Source organism: Cavia porcellus, unplaced genomic scaffold, assembly GCF_034190915.1.
Source record: "Cavia porcellus strain 051 isolate PalLab524CR breed Dunkin Hartley unplaced genomic scaffold, mCavPor4.1 scaffold_22, whole genome shotgun sequence".
NCBI lineage: Eukaryota > Metazoa > Chordata > Mammalia > Rodentia > Caviidae > Cavia > Cavia porcellus.
Genome location: NW_026947505.1, coordinates 62,332,396 through 62,351,569, shown reverse-complemented (window position 1 = coordinate 62,351,569; position 19,174 = coordinate 62,332,396). Strand labels below are relative to the sequence as shown.

At 35.8% G+C, this 19,174-nt stretch overlaps 1 protein-coding gene across 14 annotated transcripts in view; it reads right to left on the bottom strand.

Annotated features, from left to right (window-relative positions):
* Positions 1-19,174, bottom strand: part of Klhl32 (kelch like family member 32) — a 187,634-nt gene that overhangs the window by 9,937 nt on the left and 158,523 nt on the right. For 11 of the 14 annotated variants that reach the window (XR_010042025.1, XR_010042026.1, XM_063233272.1 and 8 more), the window contains 3 exons: positions 15,265-15,991; positions 3,785-3,843; positions 840-1,032 (listed from right to left, as the gene is read on the bottom strand). Coding sequence is in view for 12 of the 14 variants with exons in the window: in XM_063233272.1 (XP_063089342.1) it covers positions 840-1,032; positions 3,785-3,843; positions 15,265-15,991 (979 nt within the window). In the remaining 2 variants the exon portion in view is untranslated. Of the gene's footprint in view, positions 1-839; positions 1,033-3,784; positions 3,844-15,264; positions 15,992-19,174 lie in introns of those variants that run through there. The other 3 variants (XM_063233277.1, XM_063233278.1, XM_063233279.1) reach the window with 2 other exon arrangements.

Genomic DNA, 19,174 nt, shown 5'->3' with positions numbered 1-19,174 from the left:
GGGATCAAGGATCTGAGCTACCTCTAAAACTGACAGCTGAATACTTACAATGGTTTTCAAAAATACATGTCTAAATGCATGTCTGGTTATGCTCTCAACGTGGTTTCCCCCAGTAGGAACTGTGAATGATTGAGTACCCACTCTGCATATTAAAATGTCTTCAGGAACTAATCTAAGCCGTTTGTGATTTTTCTATTTGAGCAGCACTGGAAGGATTCTGATCATTTGTGGTTGTTGATAATGCAAGGTGATGAGAGAGAAAAAGTTACCAATTCCATATAGAAACACCAGGAATATGTTTTTTACTGCTTCTTTTTCATTTATCTGGTACAAAATTAGGCCATACCTAGGATTGCCCTGTGGAAATGCTTACATGAGGATGTGTGGCTATAGGCATAGCCAAACTCCTCTGAACAAAACGGTAAGGTTTAATTTCAAGGAGACTATACCAAATGAATAGTGACAAATAATGAAGACCTTTCCTCTAAACTCATAAGAATAGATGGGGACTAAAGAAAGAAAAACTAAATTGCTTCTGTAAAGAGTAACTCTTTCTGTACCTTGTTACTCCTGCATGTATCAAAATTCTGAAGTAAATATTGGCTGATTATGACATGCCTTCCTAGCCACATGAGAATATGCACAAAAGTAATTCAGGTCCTGAGTAAGTAGGTGCCCAGCCACTTGTTATGAGGCAATGATACACACCTTTCTGCTTAATAAAAGCTAGCAGCTCTACCCATTTTGCAAATTTAGAGATGCATTAACACTAAGAAAATAGGTTTGGAAACTTCTTGAATTTACTCTTATTTTTCATTTAATTAATCAAAGATACTTGCCAGTTAGCAGATTGAAATTACAACGTGTCCACTGGTCAGTGTCAATATTGTAAGAATCTATTTGACGTACAAGGATCCGGTCATTATTGTAGTCAAGGTCATTGCCTCCAAGGACATAAAGCTTCCTTTGGACAGCAGCCATGGAATGATAGACCCTTCTCTGCAGCATGGGGCTACGGCTTATCCACTTATTCTGAAAAATAAAATTCAAGTGCATTCTGTTAATAGGAGACCTGCTTGGTAGAAAATAGCAGTGGGTGGCTCATTAGTAGCAGGAACCCTAATGTTTATCAACTACATTCTGTTTTGCATTTCATAATGAAAACATTAAAATTTTACCAGGGATAACATTAAAATTTTTCAAGACTGTTCTCTTACCCAATTCAGAGAATTTATTCGTGGAAATTAAGAGTGACAGTGCTTGGCTTGTTACACTGTGAATATTAATGCAATGTTTAAGAAAACAGACTCCGGATCCAGAATGACTGAGTTATCTGACCCTGAGCTATTTTCTTCCACCTCTGCTTTATTTCTATATGTAAAATGAGGATAATACATATCTGAAAGTCTGTTGTAAAGATTAAATAAGCTAATACACAAAGAATTTTTAAAATGGCTAGTGCATAACAAATGTCCAACACGTTCACTTTTTAAAAAATACTGTAATAATAATCATTGGGTGCCTAGGGCTCCTAGATAAATTTAGGTGAGGGTGACTTTGCTGCTGTACTTTGCAAATTCACCTGAGATCTGTGACTGAGTTAAGATTTGATTCAGTAACAAACCTCCCATGTTTTCTTTTTATTAGCTTCTATTTCATATTTAAAATTCATAATTTAATATTCACCATAATTGCATCTGCCCAACTGGGAAAAGTTAGTTCCAGGCACCCATCTATTAGTATAAAACCAAATTTTGTATGAGAATTTTAGAGAATAATGATAATATTCATATTATTTAATATTTATCTCTTAATATTTGGTTCTAGGTCACCTTCTATAAGGAGAAGGGTATGCTCGGGCCCTTTTAAAGTAACCCTTCTGTTTTAAGTGTAATATGAATTACAAAATTAGACAAAAATCAAAGCTATATATCTGAACTAAGTAATTTTCAGGTAAGTAAACAAAGAAATGGACAGGTAAATAAACCTAAACATTTTCCTTTTCCATAAACACTAAACATACGGGAAGAATTCAGTTTCCTTTTTGCCAAGAAAAATTTGGATTTTGACCAGAAAAATCTTATGATGTTTTGAATACATAGAATTTCACCAGTTCACAAAGCTGCGAGGAGAGAAGCAAACAGTAAACCTGTTTTATAAACATTGGCGTGCACAGTATAGGCATACATTTACTACAGGCATATCTACAGCATCTTTCTAATATCTCATTTAAAGATGTACTCCAGGAAAAGAAAAGGTGTAGAGTTTGAACATTATTCTCTGTTGTAAGTCTCTTCTTAATAAAATGGTCAAGCTTTTATTTTCAGGTATTTTGCTAACAAACATCTTTAATGTAGTATACTTGAGTAAATTTTAAAACTTTGATGATGCTTTTCTTAGGTGCTGTCTTGGAGACAACCCACTAGGTATTAGGAATCAAGTTTACATTAGCAGTCTAGTCCCCTGCATGGACTCTAGATGCCATCTGGTTTGCAAGGCCTGCCTATATCCCCTGATTATATCTTTAGCTTCCTTTACTGCAGTGCCTGCCAGGTGAGCCACCAACTACTGCAAAGGCAAAGAAACAGAGAGGCCTGATAGGGTCACTCCTAATAAGCTAGCATGTGAATACTAATCAGTGGTGGGGAAGCAGAGGTCACCCCGTCTGCCTGTTGGCAGGTAGCTGTGTGCTCTGTGGCAGATGGCAGGCATTATCAACTCTCCACACAGCCTAGAAGAGAAATAAGCACTGGGGCTGAGTGATAGAGTTATTGAGATTCCGAGCAAGATGCAAGCAGATGTGATGTTTGCCAGTACCCACCGTAAACAATATGCCAGCAGAATTTTTAAAAAGAGCATGTGTGTACAAACATGAAACAGAGCTCATTTGAGCACTGTTAACATCCTCCTTTTTAACCATGTATGCACCAAACTCAAGACGCTGTAATTATTCCTTTTGAGATCAATGACTACTGGACATTTGTTTTATGAAATTTATCAAAACAACATCAGGAATCATTTTGTGAAAGGAATCTCGTGTTTAGAATCAAGTAATTATTAAAATAGATACCAAATACACTGAGCGCACTCTCAACACACTTTGGTAGCCAGTCCTGACTCAGACTGCCAAAGTCAACCTGTCTCATATTCCAATACTCTTACCTTCAGCTGATGACTATTAAACCTCCAAATTAATAAGGATATTGTCGTAATTTTTAAAAGTTTCATTTTCCAAATCATAGAAATGGAAAAATTTGCTGACATCTGCCAAAGCCATATATTTTGGTAGAAAAAAAATAAAAATATTTCTTCTTTTGAGGAAGAAACCATTAAATATGCATGAGAAGTGGATAGAAGAAAGGGCTGGCACCATCACAATGTGTCTAATTTAGTCCCTAGCTGTTAAATGGGAAACAAACTTTCAGGTACTTCAGATATCTTCCAGGTATTATTATAGAGTACTTTGGTTGTTTTAACTTAATATTTGATTTGAAAATTAAAGTACAAGCATGTTGCCCACCTAAAATAGCATCCCTTCCAGGACAGATATAGAACAATCAAAATCCTTCCTGTGTTATGCAAAACTGAAGTGGTAAGACATTGTGCATAAGACTGGAGTGTAAGTTTTCTAACAATAGAAACTGAGAGGCCGTTTACTCAGATGCTTCCCTCCGCATAAGCATGTATATGTATATATGGTTGGCCTTCCAATTTCTCAGTCCTGTGGAAATCTTTTAAAATTCATTTTAATTAAGGTAATAAGCTCTTTATATGTGATTCTTACCTGGTTAGGTTCATACACCATTAATCTGTTTTGATACTGTGCTGTGTTAGTTACTCCACCTGTAACGGATTAACATATTAGAGCTTTTCATGAATAAGAAATAGGATATTTCAACATAAGAACAAGATACAATAAAGGAAAATTAAGTACTGTTAAGAGGCTATATACCTTTCACAGGTGAACCTGTCTTATAGTTAGGAAGCTTATTGTTGAAGTAGTTTAAAGAAATTCTTTAGCAGTCCAGTTGAGAGCTAACTGAAAGTACACTGACATTACCAAGAGGTTCCCAATTCTGACACACTGCTCTGTGTGACTAGAACAATTTGCAAAATATAGGGAGAAAGAGGTGAGCACAAAGAGAAATCTACATAATTATGTTAGGGTCACAGCTATATGGGAAATTCTTGTCCTCAGCTAGATTGGCAAATTTAAAGCTCCAACTTAACGTAATTCACAAAAAAGAAATCCTTATATATGGATGAACTATATAGCAACAGGCATTACTCATCAGAAGGGATCTAGAGCTGATGCTATCCAACAGAATATAACAAGAACCATATAAGTTACATGCAATAATTTTATTTACCTCAGTATATCCAAAATATTATCATTCCAATATGAAATCAACCAAAAAATTACTGAGATCTTTTATATTCTTTTTTTGTACTAAGTTCCCCAAATCCAGAGTGTCTTTGTATCATCCCAGAAAAGATGGGGGGCAGCGTTTAGCATCATGTCCCTGGTACACTCCTTTTGTGTTCCCAAGACTTTTGCCAAGTCAAGGGGTCTTAGCAATCCACCAGGAACTGGAACGTCTAAATGGTATAATCTGAGAGACTGGAAACAGGAAGCTAGAGTTACTTATAGAAACTGCCTTCCTGCCCATCTGCTAAATCAGCTGTTGCTTGTAATGTTGGGCATACAATGGAGCATAGCAAGGTAGTGATGTCACTGCTATGTAGTCTATAAAATTCCTTCCCTGTAATAACTAAGTGCAGAACGGGCCCTCTGAGTGCTACAGTCCTTTGTACTTCGAGCTCTCTCTAGCTGTTTTCTTGTCTGGGCCTCAGTCCATGGTGACTTCCCTTCTAGCCCACTACCACAAGTCACTAGCAACTTCCTGCCTGCTCAGCTGCCTAGGACCTTCTGACAATTAACTAGTCCAGCTTGTTTCTCCTAGACACTATTGGTATGTTCTGATAACTTTCTTGTCCACCGGACTATTTCTGCTATGAAGGCTCAACTTTACCTTTTCCTTTTAATCCTTAAGTAAATTTTATCTCTCAGTCATCTCTGAGTACTTTCTCCCATCTGTCAGTAATGTATTTCACTGGCCCCACATACCTGGTATAACACAAATTGGCCGTATTTCAAATACTCAATAATACATCTGTGGCTAGTGACTAACAAATTAGCACAAATGTGAAGTTCTCCATTCCAGTGTTGTAGTCAAACAAAACTTGATAATATTTAGGTCCAAGTGTGCTTAATAAAAACCCACAAAAGGAACCAATATGCTACCACATATAATAGATATCTGTCCTGGCGTGATGGGTCATAAATTGAGAAACACACACTAGAAGTATTTTATAAAATTACCTTAAGCTGTATGTATAAGTTGTGTATGAAATGAATTAATTTTGTATGTAGACTTCCATCTCTAAAATGTCTCATGTATAAACAAATATTACAGGATCTGAACTAATTCCAAATCCAAACACTTCTAGTCCTAAGCATTTCAGCTAAGAGATAACTTCTTTTCATGCATGTTGTGTACAGTGAGTCCTACAAAACCAGAATTTTTAAACACTTAATTTTTATCAGCAAATGGAAAACTTCTGAAGAATGAAACACTACAGTGAAAAAAAATTAGGTGAAAACGGGAATATAAGGAACAAAAATACTGCCTTACACATAGTTGTAGACACTACTGTGAAATGAGTAACATTCTTACTTTGATAAGTATCACAATGGAACCAGGTAATTTTTTAATAAAGATCTGAAATAAGCAGGGTAAGAAATAAGAAAATTTTTGAATTAAAAAATATATGTAGTAGTACACAGACAATAAAGGCTTTAACATCCCCCCGCACCCAGTTTTAGTCTCTTCCTGCCACTAAGCCCTGAGCTCCTTTTATAGGCTGATTACAAAAGCTTAATTATAAATTTTTTCTCTACGTTTTTGACATGTAAGTGATGTAAATCATGTTTTTAAAAGACCACTCACCACTTTTAACCCTCAAACATCTTCAAGGGGTTAGGAGCCATCCCTTTGAAAAGGTAATTATCAAGAAGACAGTGCTCTATCTCCTAGTTACTGTGGTAGAATAGTAGTCTAATTCTGATTGGCACAAATTAGCAAAAACGGAAAATTTATTTTGATCAACCACCTTCTTAAAACTTCTTGTTTCAAAGGAATTGATTCCAAACTTCATCTCATCCCTTCTCTGCTGAAATAGTTTTGAATGAAATCTTCCTTGTCTATTTAACTCTTCCAGTGCAATTTTTGTTTTGACAGTTCATATGTTCATATAGGTCTCTGCCATCAACTCCATGACCAAGAATCAAGTCAACCAAAGTCAAGAGGATCAGTGCCTAATTCTCAAGCTGAAAAAAAAATACTGATGGGTACATAAACAGCAGAAACCTACCATGCCAATCATTCCTCTCACTAAACCCTAGTAATGAAATTATATCTTTAACTGACTATGGCTATCACTAGGGCTGTATTTTCTTTAATTATGAGGCTCTTGGCCATTTTTAAGATAAAAAAATCAAAAGCTTTGGCTGCAGAGAACACCCACATAACAAAATCTGAAATGCCTAACCTCAAAAAAAAAAAGTTTTCTCTGGATTCTTAATTCAATGTTTCATTTTTAAAAAAAGAAAACACAGTTAAGAAAGCTGAGGATGAAATACCTAGAGTGAAGATATGTCAAAATAAAGAAGTATGTTTGGTTTTATTCCCAATCTTTTTTCTGATTAAAAATGGAATATTCAATAATTCTTGCTCAGCATAAACACAAATAAATCTACTGAAACCACATGAGTGTTCAAGGTTTAAATGATTGCCAGAGTTTTAGATCTGGGCCATTAACCACTAGATTAATGTCCAGCTCACTTATAATCGATTTTTCCAGTTGAGAGAGTAGAGTAAAATTTTTACCTTTTAAAACTTTGAAAGTTTCTCTATGTTTTAAAAATATGTAACTAAATTAATACCAACTGCAGTAAACTATCTGCTTTGTGACACTATTTAAAAATACTGTACTATTGTATGTATCAGACTATCCTCATCACAGACTAAACATATAACCAATAGATTTGAATGAGGCTGTTATATTTCCTCTCCCAAACAGAGCACATAAGTTTATCACTACGCTTTTCAGAATTACTTTTTACTAGCTTCCCCAGATGCATCTGAATACATTTTTTTATAAATCTGTAATCCGTAATTAGATTCTTTATCCTTACATACAAATTTTCACTCACATGACAATGTTTAGAAATGAGATATTAGATTACAAGTTGGGAGTAAAAATTATAAGTCCTATTTAGTTATTTTGTTCATTACCTCTAAAATGTAGGACAACAGGAGGGCTAACAAACAGTGCTGTAACTTTTGCATGTCAGGACTGTAAAGGAAAATCTTGGAAATTAGTTCTGTTGCTTTCTCCTTTGAGGTAATTTAAAAATCAACATACAAATTAAAATACTCTCAGCACAAAAAATAACTTTTTAGAAAACCCAAGTTTTAGCCTACATTTCTTTTACAGTGTTACTCACTTGCAGAGCTTTGGCATTACATTCCCTTCACATAACACTCTTCTTCACTTTTAGATTAATCTGCTGAAATGAGATGCTAAGGATTTGCATACAGATTTGACTATACAAAAATAGATATGGAATTAATAACAGTCTCTATATGTTTTAATTTCTCCTACACTGGAGTACCCTTGCCTGCAGCAGTGTTCCTGGCTTTGAAAGTCATCAAGCTGATTTGTCTGCTCTGGGTTATGATGCCACATGCTGCTATACTGTCCCCTGCAATCAAAGCACTTGCAAAGATAGATTCCATGCCTTCCTCTATCGAGTATATTTTATAGATTGGCAGTTTTGATCTCCCTCCCCCACCCCAGGGGGGATAATCTGCATCTTAACAGCTTTCTATAGATATATCTGTCATTAAATATGCCATCTCATATCAGCATCCATTTTTAAAACCAAGTTTTCTCTAACTTTGAAGTGCTACAAAGTTAAGACTTTTCAGCCAAAATTGAAAATGAGCAGCCTTGTGTTATACGTTTGAACTGTTACTTAGAGATATACTGCAGGTTCCCCCAAAGTCAAGTCTTTAAAAACTGCCAGAAGGAATGAAAAGTTACCACTATGCTACTAGTAGTGAGAAATGCTTTCTGTCATCAAGACAAGAGCGAAACATTTTTCTTAATCTTTCCTGTACCGTTCCCTACAAAATGCTGAGACAAATAGATGACTACATACCAGGGAGATGCTGATGAGTAACTGCCAAACAAGCAATCTTTGTCTCTGCTACCAATATCACTAATTCTCACAGTTTTTAAAAGCACTGACAGTATCTATAAAAACAGGGTGATTAGGAAAACTGCTCTCATTATACTGTGGTCAAAATGGGTCGAGTCTGATGGCTCTGTCGATTTGTTTTTCAAAGACAAAAAAATACCTTGTTAGTAAACAGTCTTACACTAAACTCCAACAGTAGAAGCCCATGGTTCCCAATGCAGTGCTAATGCATAGCTAAGACAGAGCAGGGTACAACAAAAGTGACCCATCACTTCTATGCTCTTAGGTTGCAGACTACTCCAAATTAGAATTTTGTCAGAAATTCTGGATGGAGAGAAATCATCTTAAATTTTTCACAACTCTCATGGAGGTTTGCAGTTCACACTTTCTGATGGTCTAGAGGAAGAGTTTCAGGACAGGCTGTGACATTAACATGAGCTCTTTATCACTATGTCCCTAAGGGTGCATTTACCATAGCCAATGTCAAGTTGCTCATATGCTGCATGGAGATGACTCTGCATAAGCTTTAGGTAAATCAGTGCATAGCACATAGGCAATCCATGAAGGGAACTTTACTACAGTACTGTTGCCATTTTATCAAAGTTTTTTTTATCATTTCCATAAAATTCAAAAATTATGTGGAATATTGAATTAATAAACAAATTGTATAGTCAGGAATGTATAGTTCTTTTTTATAATAACTGAAAACACTAAACAGTTTGAATGTCCTAGAGTATTTTCCTTCTTAGTTTATATTTTTTTCTCTGTAAACTTTCTCAATTCTCAAAAAGCTAAAACTTTGCACTACAGTTCCTCAAGAATGACCTAGCATTCAGTTCATGAGTCATTTTTATAGAGCTAAAGTCACTATTACAACACCATAAATACAACACCCTAAATACAATAAATGTAAAAATACTTATCTTTTTAAATGAAGTTAAGCTGTCCATATTTTAGCATTGTTTATTATGCTCTATAAACAATTAAGTCCAAGAATCTTTGTACTAAATTAGCCTCTTTAATCATATTTAATCCATGCATTAAATTAAAACTATTATCGATATTATTTCTGTCATACTTGAGGGAATCACAAATGGATGCGTAATCAATATACTCCACCTGCAAAGAATGTCTCAAATTTACAAAATATTTATAAAGTAAAACTGTACTTGAAAAACATAAAATTATATTTATGTCATCTACAGTGAGCTGGTACAATTTATAAATCAGAAGTAGGTGAAGTATGTGCCCCATGTTGTTTTAAATAAGTAACATGGTAAAGCTAGCAGAATGCTAAAGTCAACTAGGGATACTTGCACTTCAAAATCTCCATAAAATGTTACTCTGACTTTCATTTCTCACTGTGTAGAATGTCAGCATCCTGCCTCCAAAGATTTCTGAACATTCCTAGGAAGGTTAAACTCTCAAGTTCACCTTGGCATATCTCCAATGGCTTTGCTAACTTTTTAGGGAATCTTTTATCTTCCTCCTGCTAATAACCAGATTCTTCAACCATTTCCTAATTACATGAGATGGTAGCTTTAGCCATCTTCTCTTGGGAATAAAATACATATATATTCCATATATTCTTAGGTAATGCAATCTAGCTTAACCCTTTATTCTACTCCCTTTTTCCAGGCCCAAGTAAATACACACAAATAGATCATCTTATAAAGACAATTACTATCATAGATTCTGGATTCAATGCTTTGAACTTTAAAAAAAAAAAAAAACAGTTTAAAACTACCAGTTTTAAAGGCTTTTAATTACTATGTAATTCTTTCCAAAAGATTTTCTAGTCCAAACAATGCATTTTAGCATAGTTCCTTATCAGTAAGTCTCTTTTAACATTTTAACATTATATTACTGTTTACTTTTTAGAAGCTTAAGTAGAGGACCCTGAAAAGGAAGATCTGTCTTAACTCTGTCTTAAGAAAAAGGCAAGTTAAGCAATTACAATCAAATTATTCATTTTAAACACATCAGGTATTTTTCTGTGCAAAATTTACTTTCAACTGTATGTCAATTGAAAGTACTCCTTAAGCATGTGTTCTTCAGACTTTAGCTGTAGTAATAAATAACTGATACCTGAGTGGTTTAAAGATAAAATCATGGTTTAGAAACTCAGAGACATAGAAATCAAATTCTAATTGTGAAATGTTCACTCTGTGGTCTAGAGAGTCATTTAACTTTTTAAAGCTTAATTTCCTAGATAGAAACATGAGGGGAAACCAAGTACTACATTTGGGGACACAGGTAAGTTAGTGTAGGACGAGAATTTTTGAAAAATGCAGATGATCTGCATTCTTCCTGTCAACCACTTAGATCTCTTAAAAGCACTGTAGCATAGTTAATTTCCATTCAGCTTCCACAGTGTGGCTTTCTTTTCTTCTTTTTCAGATGTGGGGGGCAGTAAAGGTTGGGTACAAGGGAAGAATCAAGTGATTACTGGGGCAGCCGGTTACTAGACTGTTAAAACAATGTTTTAATTCTTAATGGACATCTTAATTCACTAGAAACTTTTAAGTAGACGTGTCAATGATGAAGCTGCAAACATCTACCAGGCTGGTGCATTTTTCATGTGACAGTTGCCTATTGAGGCAACAAGCATTCTCACCACACAAATTGTTCTCCTGCAAGCAAACCACCCAGCTTACCAAAGTCCCTCCAGTAGGCTCCTCCGGGCTTTTGCCTAGTAATCTTCTATCCTAAGTGAATCCAAGCATTTCCTTTTCCAATTCTCTGTAGTGCATCACCAAAATGTAGAAATGAAATTTTCAAACAGGACCACCATAACTTTTTGGCTTCCAATCTTAGTATGATCTTGAAAAATTAATTTTCAAAATCTGTTGTCTGCCTCTGTTTTATATTCTGGAGGTGTTTTCCAAGGTCAGGTTCTACCTAGTTTTAGCACTGAACAATCTCAAAAGATCACTCTGTCTTTCACAAGGAACCTGCTCAAGTTCCTGACCCTCAGTTGTGGTACCCAGGCACACACCATCATCAGCTCCTTTCCTCCAGGCTTGGGTGGAGTCTCTTTCCTCTGTATGAGATCCATCTTTCCACCAACTCCCTGCTGAGGACTCTGTGTCACTTGTCAGTATTGCACCCCAGGATGTATCACTATTCTTGGCTCCTCAGAGACCCTCTCAACGTCTACCAACCAAATGGAAGCCCCTCATCCATCCATCTCAATTTTACTTTTTCCCTCATCTGTAAATTATTTTTTAAATTATGCTCTTTCCTCAGCTAAACTTCTCCATCTAAGTAGAAGGATTTTAATCTTCTACTCTCCTTTTCTTCTCCTAAAGCCAAAATATATTTTTAAGAAAAACCTGTGGGTCTCTTGGGGACTGAAATATATGTGTACCTAGAAAAACCCCATTCTATTCCTGTAGACAGGAGTCCACAATGAGCCAGACAATAATTGGAAAACTTCTTGATAAGATGATACTGCCCATGATTTTAGGTCAAGACAACTTATCCCAAAGTAGTGTAGCTTTATCTGTGTAGTGTAGTTTGCCTTGTAGCTTGTGTCCGTCGTCTACCCTCTTAATATTCCAGTCACACCTTCAACTACATTGTTCTAGTTTCCACCTCCTTCCACTCCCCGGAAATTGCTTTCATGGAAATTCTTCTGATTTACAAACACAGTGGACATATTTTGGATCCCAATGTCTGTGTGATATTGAACAGGTCTCATGCATTGCACTTTCTGTTCTGGTTTTGGTCCCTGTAACCAAATGACTTTGTCCATTTGTCTTTTCTGATTTCTTCCTCAGTATTACACCCAAAATCCTCCTTGCCAGTGTTTCCCACCTTTCTGCCCTTTGCATAGAATCTCAAGATTGGCAGGAAGGAGAGAAATTTCACAGGTGTGTGCAACTATATTCTGTTGTCTTAGCACACCATAACTCAACCTCCATGAAATTCGTTCTGGTATTTTCTATTGAAAATTTAGGTGCTAGAAGAATAATGTCTGCACACAGAAAGCTAAAACTGTAATACTTGTTAAATGTTAATGAAATTTTACATTGTCCTAACTTTAATTGACACTAGAAAATCCAAAGTCGCTTTAGTGGATTTGAATGAAGTTATTTTAAATGAAAACAACACAAGTGTTATAGAAATTTAATAAAGATAGAAACAAGCAGGCTTCTAGGAAGTTAAAGAAGCTTTAACACATGTTCTTTCATTGGAATAACTGAAAAACTTTGAATGTCAGCTTCTAGAGGGTAGGAAGTGTTTGCAAAATTAGTCTTTTATTTATACGCATTACATAAGGATATAGCACTTACCAAAACATCTGGAAAGCATTAAATATATTGTTTTTTGGTAAAGCAATAGCATTTGTCTTATTTTTATCATTTCAGAATGCTAATTTTGTAGCTAGCTTCTCATTATCTTGCTGCCATTTGATAAAAATAAAAGTTGTGCTTATAAAATGATCTTAGGATTCAATTTTCCTCACAACAAAAGGATCTTTTTAGCAGTTCAACAGAGACCATGTATTTTAAAACACAACTTCAGGATATTTAATACTTACTTATATTTAATATTTACTCCAATACTGTGAATTTCAAATTGAAATGGGATGGGACTCATTTGTGAATTGGGTCACAATGTCAAATGCTATAGAAGCCTGTAAATTTTGACCATCTCTAACATCTTAAATGAGATGTTAATGGGGATAGCCATACACTGATTTTTCTGAATTTCTCCCTACTTGTCACACTTTAAAAACTAAAGAAATTTTTTCAGGTTCCCTTGCCCCCAAAATGAACAAAAAAAGGGAAGAGAGAGAGTGAGCATGTTGGAAATTTTGAGTCTCTAAAGAAACACTCATCATGTGTTCTACAGGACAGAACTAAGCCTCTAAAATCCACATTCTGTAATCTATATACTGCTACCTCAGGCAGTGCTTGCCAGATACCAGAAGGATATGATGATTCAATTCCCCACCAATTAAATTGGAAATACTTGAGTATTTGGTCAAAGATAAAAATAGTGTCAAATATGTTCTTGCGCTCCAATAAATCAGGTGAACATTTCTAAATCGGAAATAGGGGTAATAAAATATACCTGCCTTTTTAAAGGGGCCTATGGCTGAATCTGGTCACCCCTCCCTATTCATGTTTAGATTTACAATTGATTTATTATAAGCTGGGCCTGAGGAAAGAGGAAGATGATTGAAGGTACTAGAAAAGTCACTGGTGATTTCCTCTTCTTTCCAATTACAGCTATTGTACTGCACACAGGAAAGTGTGTTTCTCATCTCAAGTACACAGTAGGGAGAAACAAACCTGAGAAAATTAATATTGTTTTCATTAAGTATAGTTAACACAGGCTGCATACTTTAGTGCAAAATAAGAACAAAGAAAATGTACTTCCATTCACAGAAGCAAAGTGAGATAGTAAAAGATATATAATATGTTGATAGATTTAATAAAATGGACAAAGAAACATATAGGTCCATACTGAAAGGACAGTCAGCTTGATTCCAGGATGATCAATCTAGCCAGTCTGAGATGAGCTTCTGTGCCTTCTTAAGCTTCTCTAGAAAGGTATTACTAGGACTATGTACAGGAAACTCCCATTTTTTACAAAGCTAATTTTACATTTCAAAACAAGGAATGTTTATTGTAATATTAATGATAAACTCATGAAAAATTTAAGTATAAAATCATATAGGTCAATAGAAGGAATGTAAATTGAGAGAAAACATAAATTACACTGATTTCATAAATCCATCATTTTTCTATTGTCCAAAAAGTACAAATCTGGCTTTATTATCAAAAACTTATTTGTAGCCACCTTGAAGTTTCTTTAGTCAAAACAACAGGGTATAGTCCTGGTGGCTGTTTTCTTAACTGCTGAGGCACATATTTAAAGAACAAGGAAGATGCCAGCAGATAAATAAGGCTTTTATTTAAATATATCTACATACACTAACGTGCACATTCATTGTTAATGTTCATTTGGTATACGGGACCAGCAATTATTGGGCTATTATTTATCCCATCCCTTACTTGTATCTTAACTGCATTCATTAATTTCCTTATTAATTTATCAAGCACTTAAACCTAGGTTACAACAATGAAAGTTAGTGAATTATCAATAATTGAGGAATCACCCAGAAAAGCCGAGCCTGCCACTGTCTCTCCATTAATGAGGACAGCACAAAAACAAAAGTAAACAGAGTGCAAACAAATTTAAAGCAAGGGAGAATTTTGTCAAAACAGCTGTGAAAAAAAACTGGAGATGATTATTGAATAAAGCTGAGAAACGTCTACCTCGTAAAGCTGATTATTTCTCCCAAGTACAAATAGCATAGCTACCAATAATACTTAAGATACTTGTCTTCCTATTCCTCTTTGTCCTGAATAAACCCAAAATGCAAGTACACTTGTGAGTTGCAATATGGGGATTTACCCTCCGAATTAAGAGAAGATGCAACTTTGTTCCCTAATGGCCAAACCTTTCCAAGGACAGCACAGCACTCGAGGTATTTATCCACAGTAGAATTGAAAGCACAGGTTCATTTTGTGATATTTATAGTAGATGCCTCACAGACAGTTACATGCAAAACTGTAACTAGGAAAAGGCAGGGACTGAAGAGTAAAAGAAAAAGGAAAGGACCCAGGTAAACCACAGAATCATCAAAAGCTAATAATGTAAACAATAGATGAAAAACAGGTATGATGAGCCGTTAATTTACATCTTGAATTTCTATATCACTAATTACTCAGAAAGTCACAAGTACTTTTAGTTACACCGTTCTCTTTCGAGCAGTTGCTCAGAAAATGATTATGAACTAGAAGTGCCATGGCTGGCTCAATTGTTCAACGATAGATGGCTATACTACCAAAGCTTGACTTTTAAATTTATGCCACAGTGAAAGAATTCTTGATAAATCCAACATATAAGGTACATTCTACCTGATATCCACAGAAGACCATCAGCCACATATCCAGCATGACACGAAAGGGACCGGTCAAAGGACTGCACGAAAGTCCATTTGTTCTTCTTGGGGCAGTACCGCTCAACTGTTGGCAGAACCTGCCGCAGCTCATTTCTGCCCCCGACTGCATAGAGGTATTCATCCATGGCACCCAGGACGAAGTGCTCCCGGCAGTTTTTCATGGGTTCTATCTCTGCCCAGGAATTACTCCGGGGGTCATAGCGACAGGCAGTTCTCACAGCACAGGTTCTGCCACTGGCATGCTCCACTTCTCCTCCTGCCACGAACAGAAAGTCCCCCATGACAGCCACACAGTGGTGGCTCCTTCCCACTGGCATGGGAGCCAGCTCACTCCAGTTGGCAACGGCGGCTATGAGGGCATTCTCCTGGTCAACGGGATTAAAGTATCGAAGTTCCTTGACTTTACAGACCTCACGTTTTTTCCCACCAATAATATAGAGAGTGTCCGACTGGAAGCGTGGTTTGGTCCTGCAGGTCTGCCACACGGGCTGTGCATAGATGCTCTGGTGGTATTCCAGGGCCTCGTTGACAAGGGCTGTTGCAGTCTCACTTGCCTGGACCAGCGGGTGCGACAGGGCGACTGTATGGAGAGTATCCACATCCATGAGGCCAAAGCGGATGCACTGCAGGAGCTCATCCATGTACTGGTAATGGCAGTTATGTTCCAGCCACCTCACAGCTAGCTGAAACAGAGGGCAGAGAGATGAGAGGAAAGGAGCAAAGAGGAAAGCCCAGCCACAGTGGCACACAGGCAAGTCCCCGTCTATTCTTTCAGACAATTAATACAATTTTTGCTACAAACCACTATGGCAGTAAAACATTTTGACACTTAAGGAAAGGACTTTCTATATCAGCAGAGACACAAAATAACTCAAGACATTGTTCTAGAAGGTAGGAGCAATGTTAAGCAACACTGATGGCGGCTAATGATATTTAGGGTGAACAGTAATAACTTTTCAAATTATGAAAATACTGTTGTGAAACAGCCTGTTTTCTTACGTTTCATGCATGAGAGGCTTGTGTACCCACCACTAGGAAATGTCAACAATGAGCAGTGCCGTCACAGCTCAAGTAACATGTGTCAACTTGTGAGCCAAGTGCTGTATCACAATAGGAATACGTAAGAAAATACGCGATCATCTGAGACCACAGGGTGTACTTGAGAGAAAATCAATGCGACGCTACTAGAATGATTTAGAAAGAAAAATGACTTTCCCGCACCCCTTTGGTAGGTCTAACAGGAAGCAGAAGAGAAAAAAAAAATAAGATTACGGCTTATCAATTTTATTTGTTTCTTTCAGTTTTCACCTTGAAGACAGTTGTTACCTGCACATGTAAGATACTGACAATTTTAAGATCATTTTCACAAATAGGATACAGAAGAGTTTATCTTTGTATTATGGACAAGATATCAGAATATAATATACCCTTTTAATTTCCCTTACAGATCTTTTTCAAGAACAAAAGAACTTTTGGTTATAGCCAAAGAGAATTTCCTAAAACTAAAGCAAGTTCACTAAGTCAAAAATAATAAAATTAAACATTAATTTTAGAATGCCATCAAAAAATACATTTATGAAACAATGAAGTCATTTAATTAATGTGACAATATTTAAGTTTGCTAAATACTCCCATAGACTAACATAAAAAAGTATGCCTAATGTTTCTAGTCAATATATACAAATTATTCTTAGCAATACCTAATTCAACTAGAACTTCTGAAGTGGATCTGGAAGAGTTAGCAAGAAAAAGCAATGAATTTGCATATTAAGTAATTTTTACTGTGTTTTACGTGCTCTCTAACTCATGGCATTCAGGCTCTGGGCCTCTCTGTTTAGATCATGCCTGGTCTACAGGAGGAAGGATCAGGAAATGTATTCTCACATCATTGTCCCTCAGCAAAATCATCTGGATTTTCTTCTAGTACAAATCATTAGGTTTTCTGAGGCACTGGATGATTCCTGACTGTCAGAGTTTCTGCATTCACTTGAAGAATGGCTTCAAATGGCGAGGTCCATTTTGTGCTTACTTTTTAGCTTCAACATGAAGTAAATTCACTTCTACTATGCAGTGAAGTGACTCTCTTAATTATTATTGAGTGAAAAGAAACAAAAAAAAAGAATGCCCCTAGTTAACAGTGTGGAAGCCCTATGGGAGAAAGATGAATGATACTTTAGATGTTTTATAGAAGATGATATTTTTAAATTTAAATAAGATATCAACCTAACAGGAAAAAAAAATCTAAGTATGGTAACATCAGCAATAATCAAAGTTGTTGTAAAAGAAGAATGTAACTCATGAATCATGAGGTATCTGCCAGAGGTAGAGAGGGTTTTCACATGTGGCACCACAGTCTTTCCCCGCTGGTCCCCCAACTGCAGTTTCAAGGGAGGGGTTCCAATTATTTCTCTAGAGAGATACTTCAACAACTTAATGAATGAATTTTCATTCTTTGCCTGCAGATCCTTCTAAAGTTCCAGGGATAAAGTCATGCTATTCAAGGTCATTTCTTATGCACTAGGTACAATTTTCTGAAACGTAAACTTTGATATTGCCCCTAACTGAGCAATTCCAGTTGATACTGTTTTGCTCTATAAGCAATTTCTCAGCACCCTTACATCCTTATACCTCTGCATTTTTCATACACTGTAGAATATTATCGAAAACAGCACTGGAGAACCCTCAGACAAATATCCATGTCACTACAGCATCTTTTTATAGTATAGTGTTGCCCATTTAATTATTTTTCTCTCTCATAATAAATCAGTTCTTCCTATGTCATAATCAATCTTCCATCCCAGTTAATGTTTATCTTCCTAGCAAATGGTGTCATTAACTGCTTGAGAAGTATACAAGCCTCAACCATGGTCTGCTTTTAAAGAAATCTCTAACTGGCAGTGAAATGGTGACCATTGCGACCTATTACTGAACAGCTTCTGGCTTTCTGTCTGCCACTTCATGTGACCTGGATGATGACATGTTCCACATTCAACTTCCTACATACTAGGTATTACAATTTTTGCATGTTCTCAGGTGATTTTTGTCTTATTTCTTTCCAGCATTTCTAACTTCTTACAGATCTTACATAATTTTCACACTTCTATAATTTACTAACATTTTCAGACTATTTATCTACACTTGGTGGCTTTATCTTTTCTGTATATCAAAGGTGTGTGCAATTTGCAATAAACTATTCTCCCACTGTCTGACCTTACTTGTATATATATGAATTACTTGGCGCTTTTGGACAAAATGCAGGTTTGTATCTTGTAGCCAGAATGAGGGATTTGGAGTGCACAACTCCTACCTGATATAAATGCCAATGGCCTTGCATTGTTAAATACAAAAATTTTAGATGAATTTTTGTTCATAAAAAAGTGTTCCTGTATCATATATTTCCTTCAGAAAACTACATTATTCCATCCACTAGGGTAAATTTCTGTCTTACTAGAGTTAAGCATACTGTTTCCAATGAAGGCATAGAGATGATTAAATTAATATGTAATTAATATATATGATACTTCATTAACTTAATTTTATAAGTGATATGTTTTGAGAGCCTGGTTCCATGAGGTTGATAAATTATAACCGACTGACTTATGTTAGCAGTCACATAAAGTAAGTCAAATATATATAAACACTTCACACTTCTGCTTTTGCAATAATAAATAAATGTAAAGATATTACTATGCTCTCTTTTTACTTTTACAAAAAAACCCCACTGAAAACAAGAATAATTCTGATTCAGTCAAAAATGAAATAAATAGCAAAAAAAATTTTCAAAATAACAGACCACTTCAAAATATTAACTATGGTTTGAACTCAATCAGGACACTATGCACTGCTACGCTGAATTGTTGGAAGGC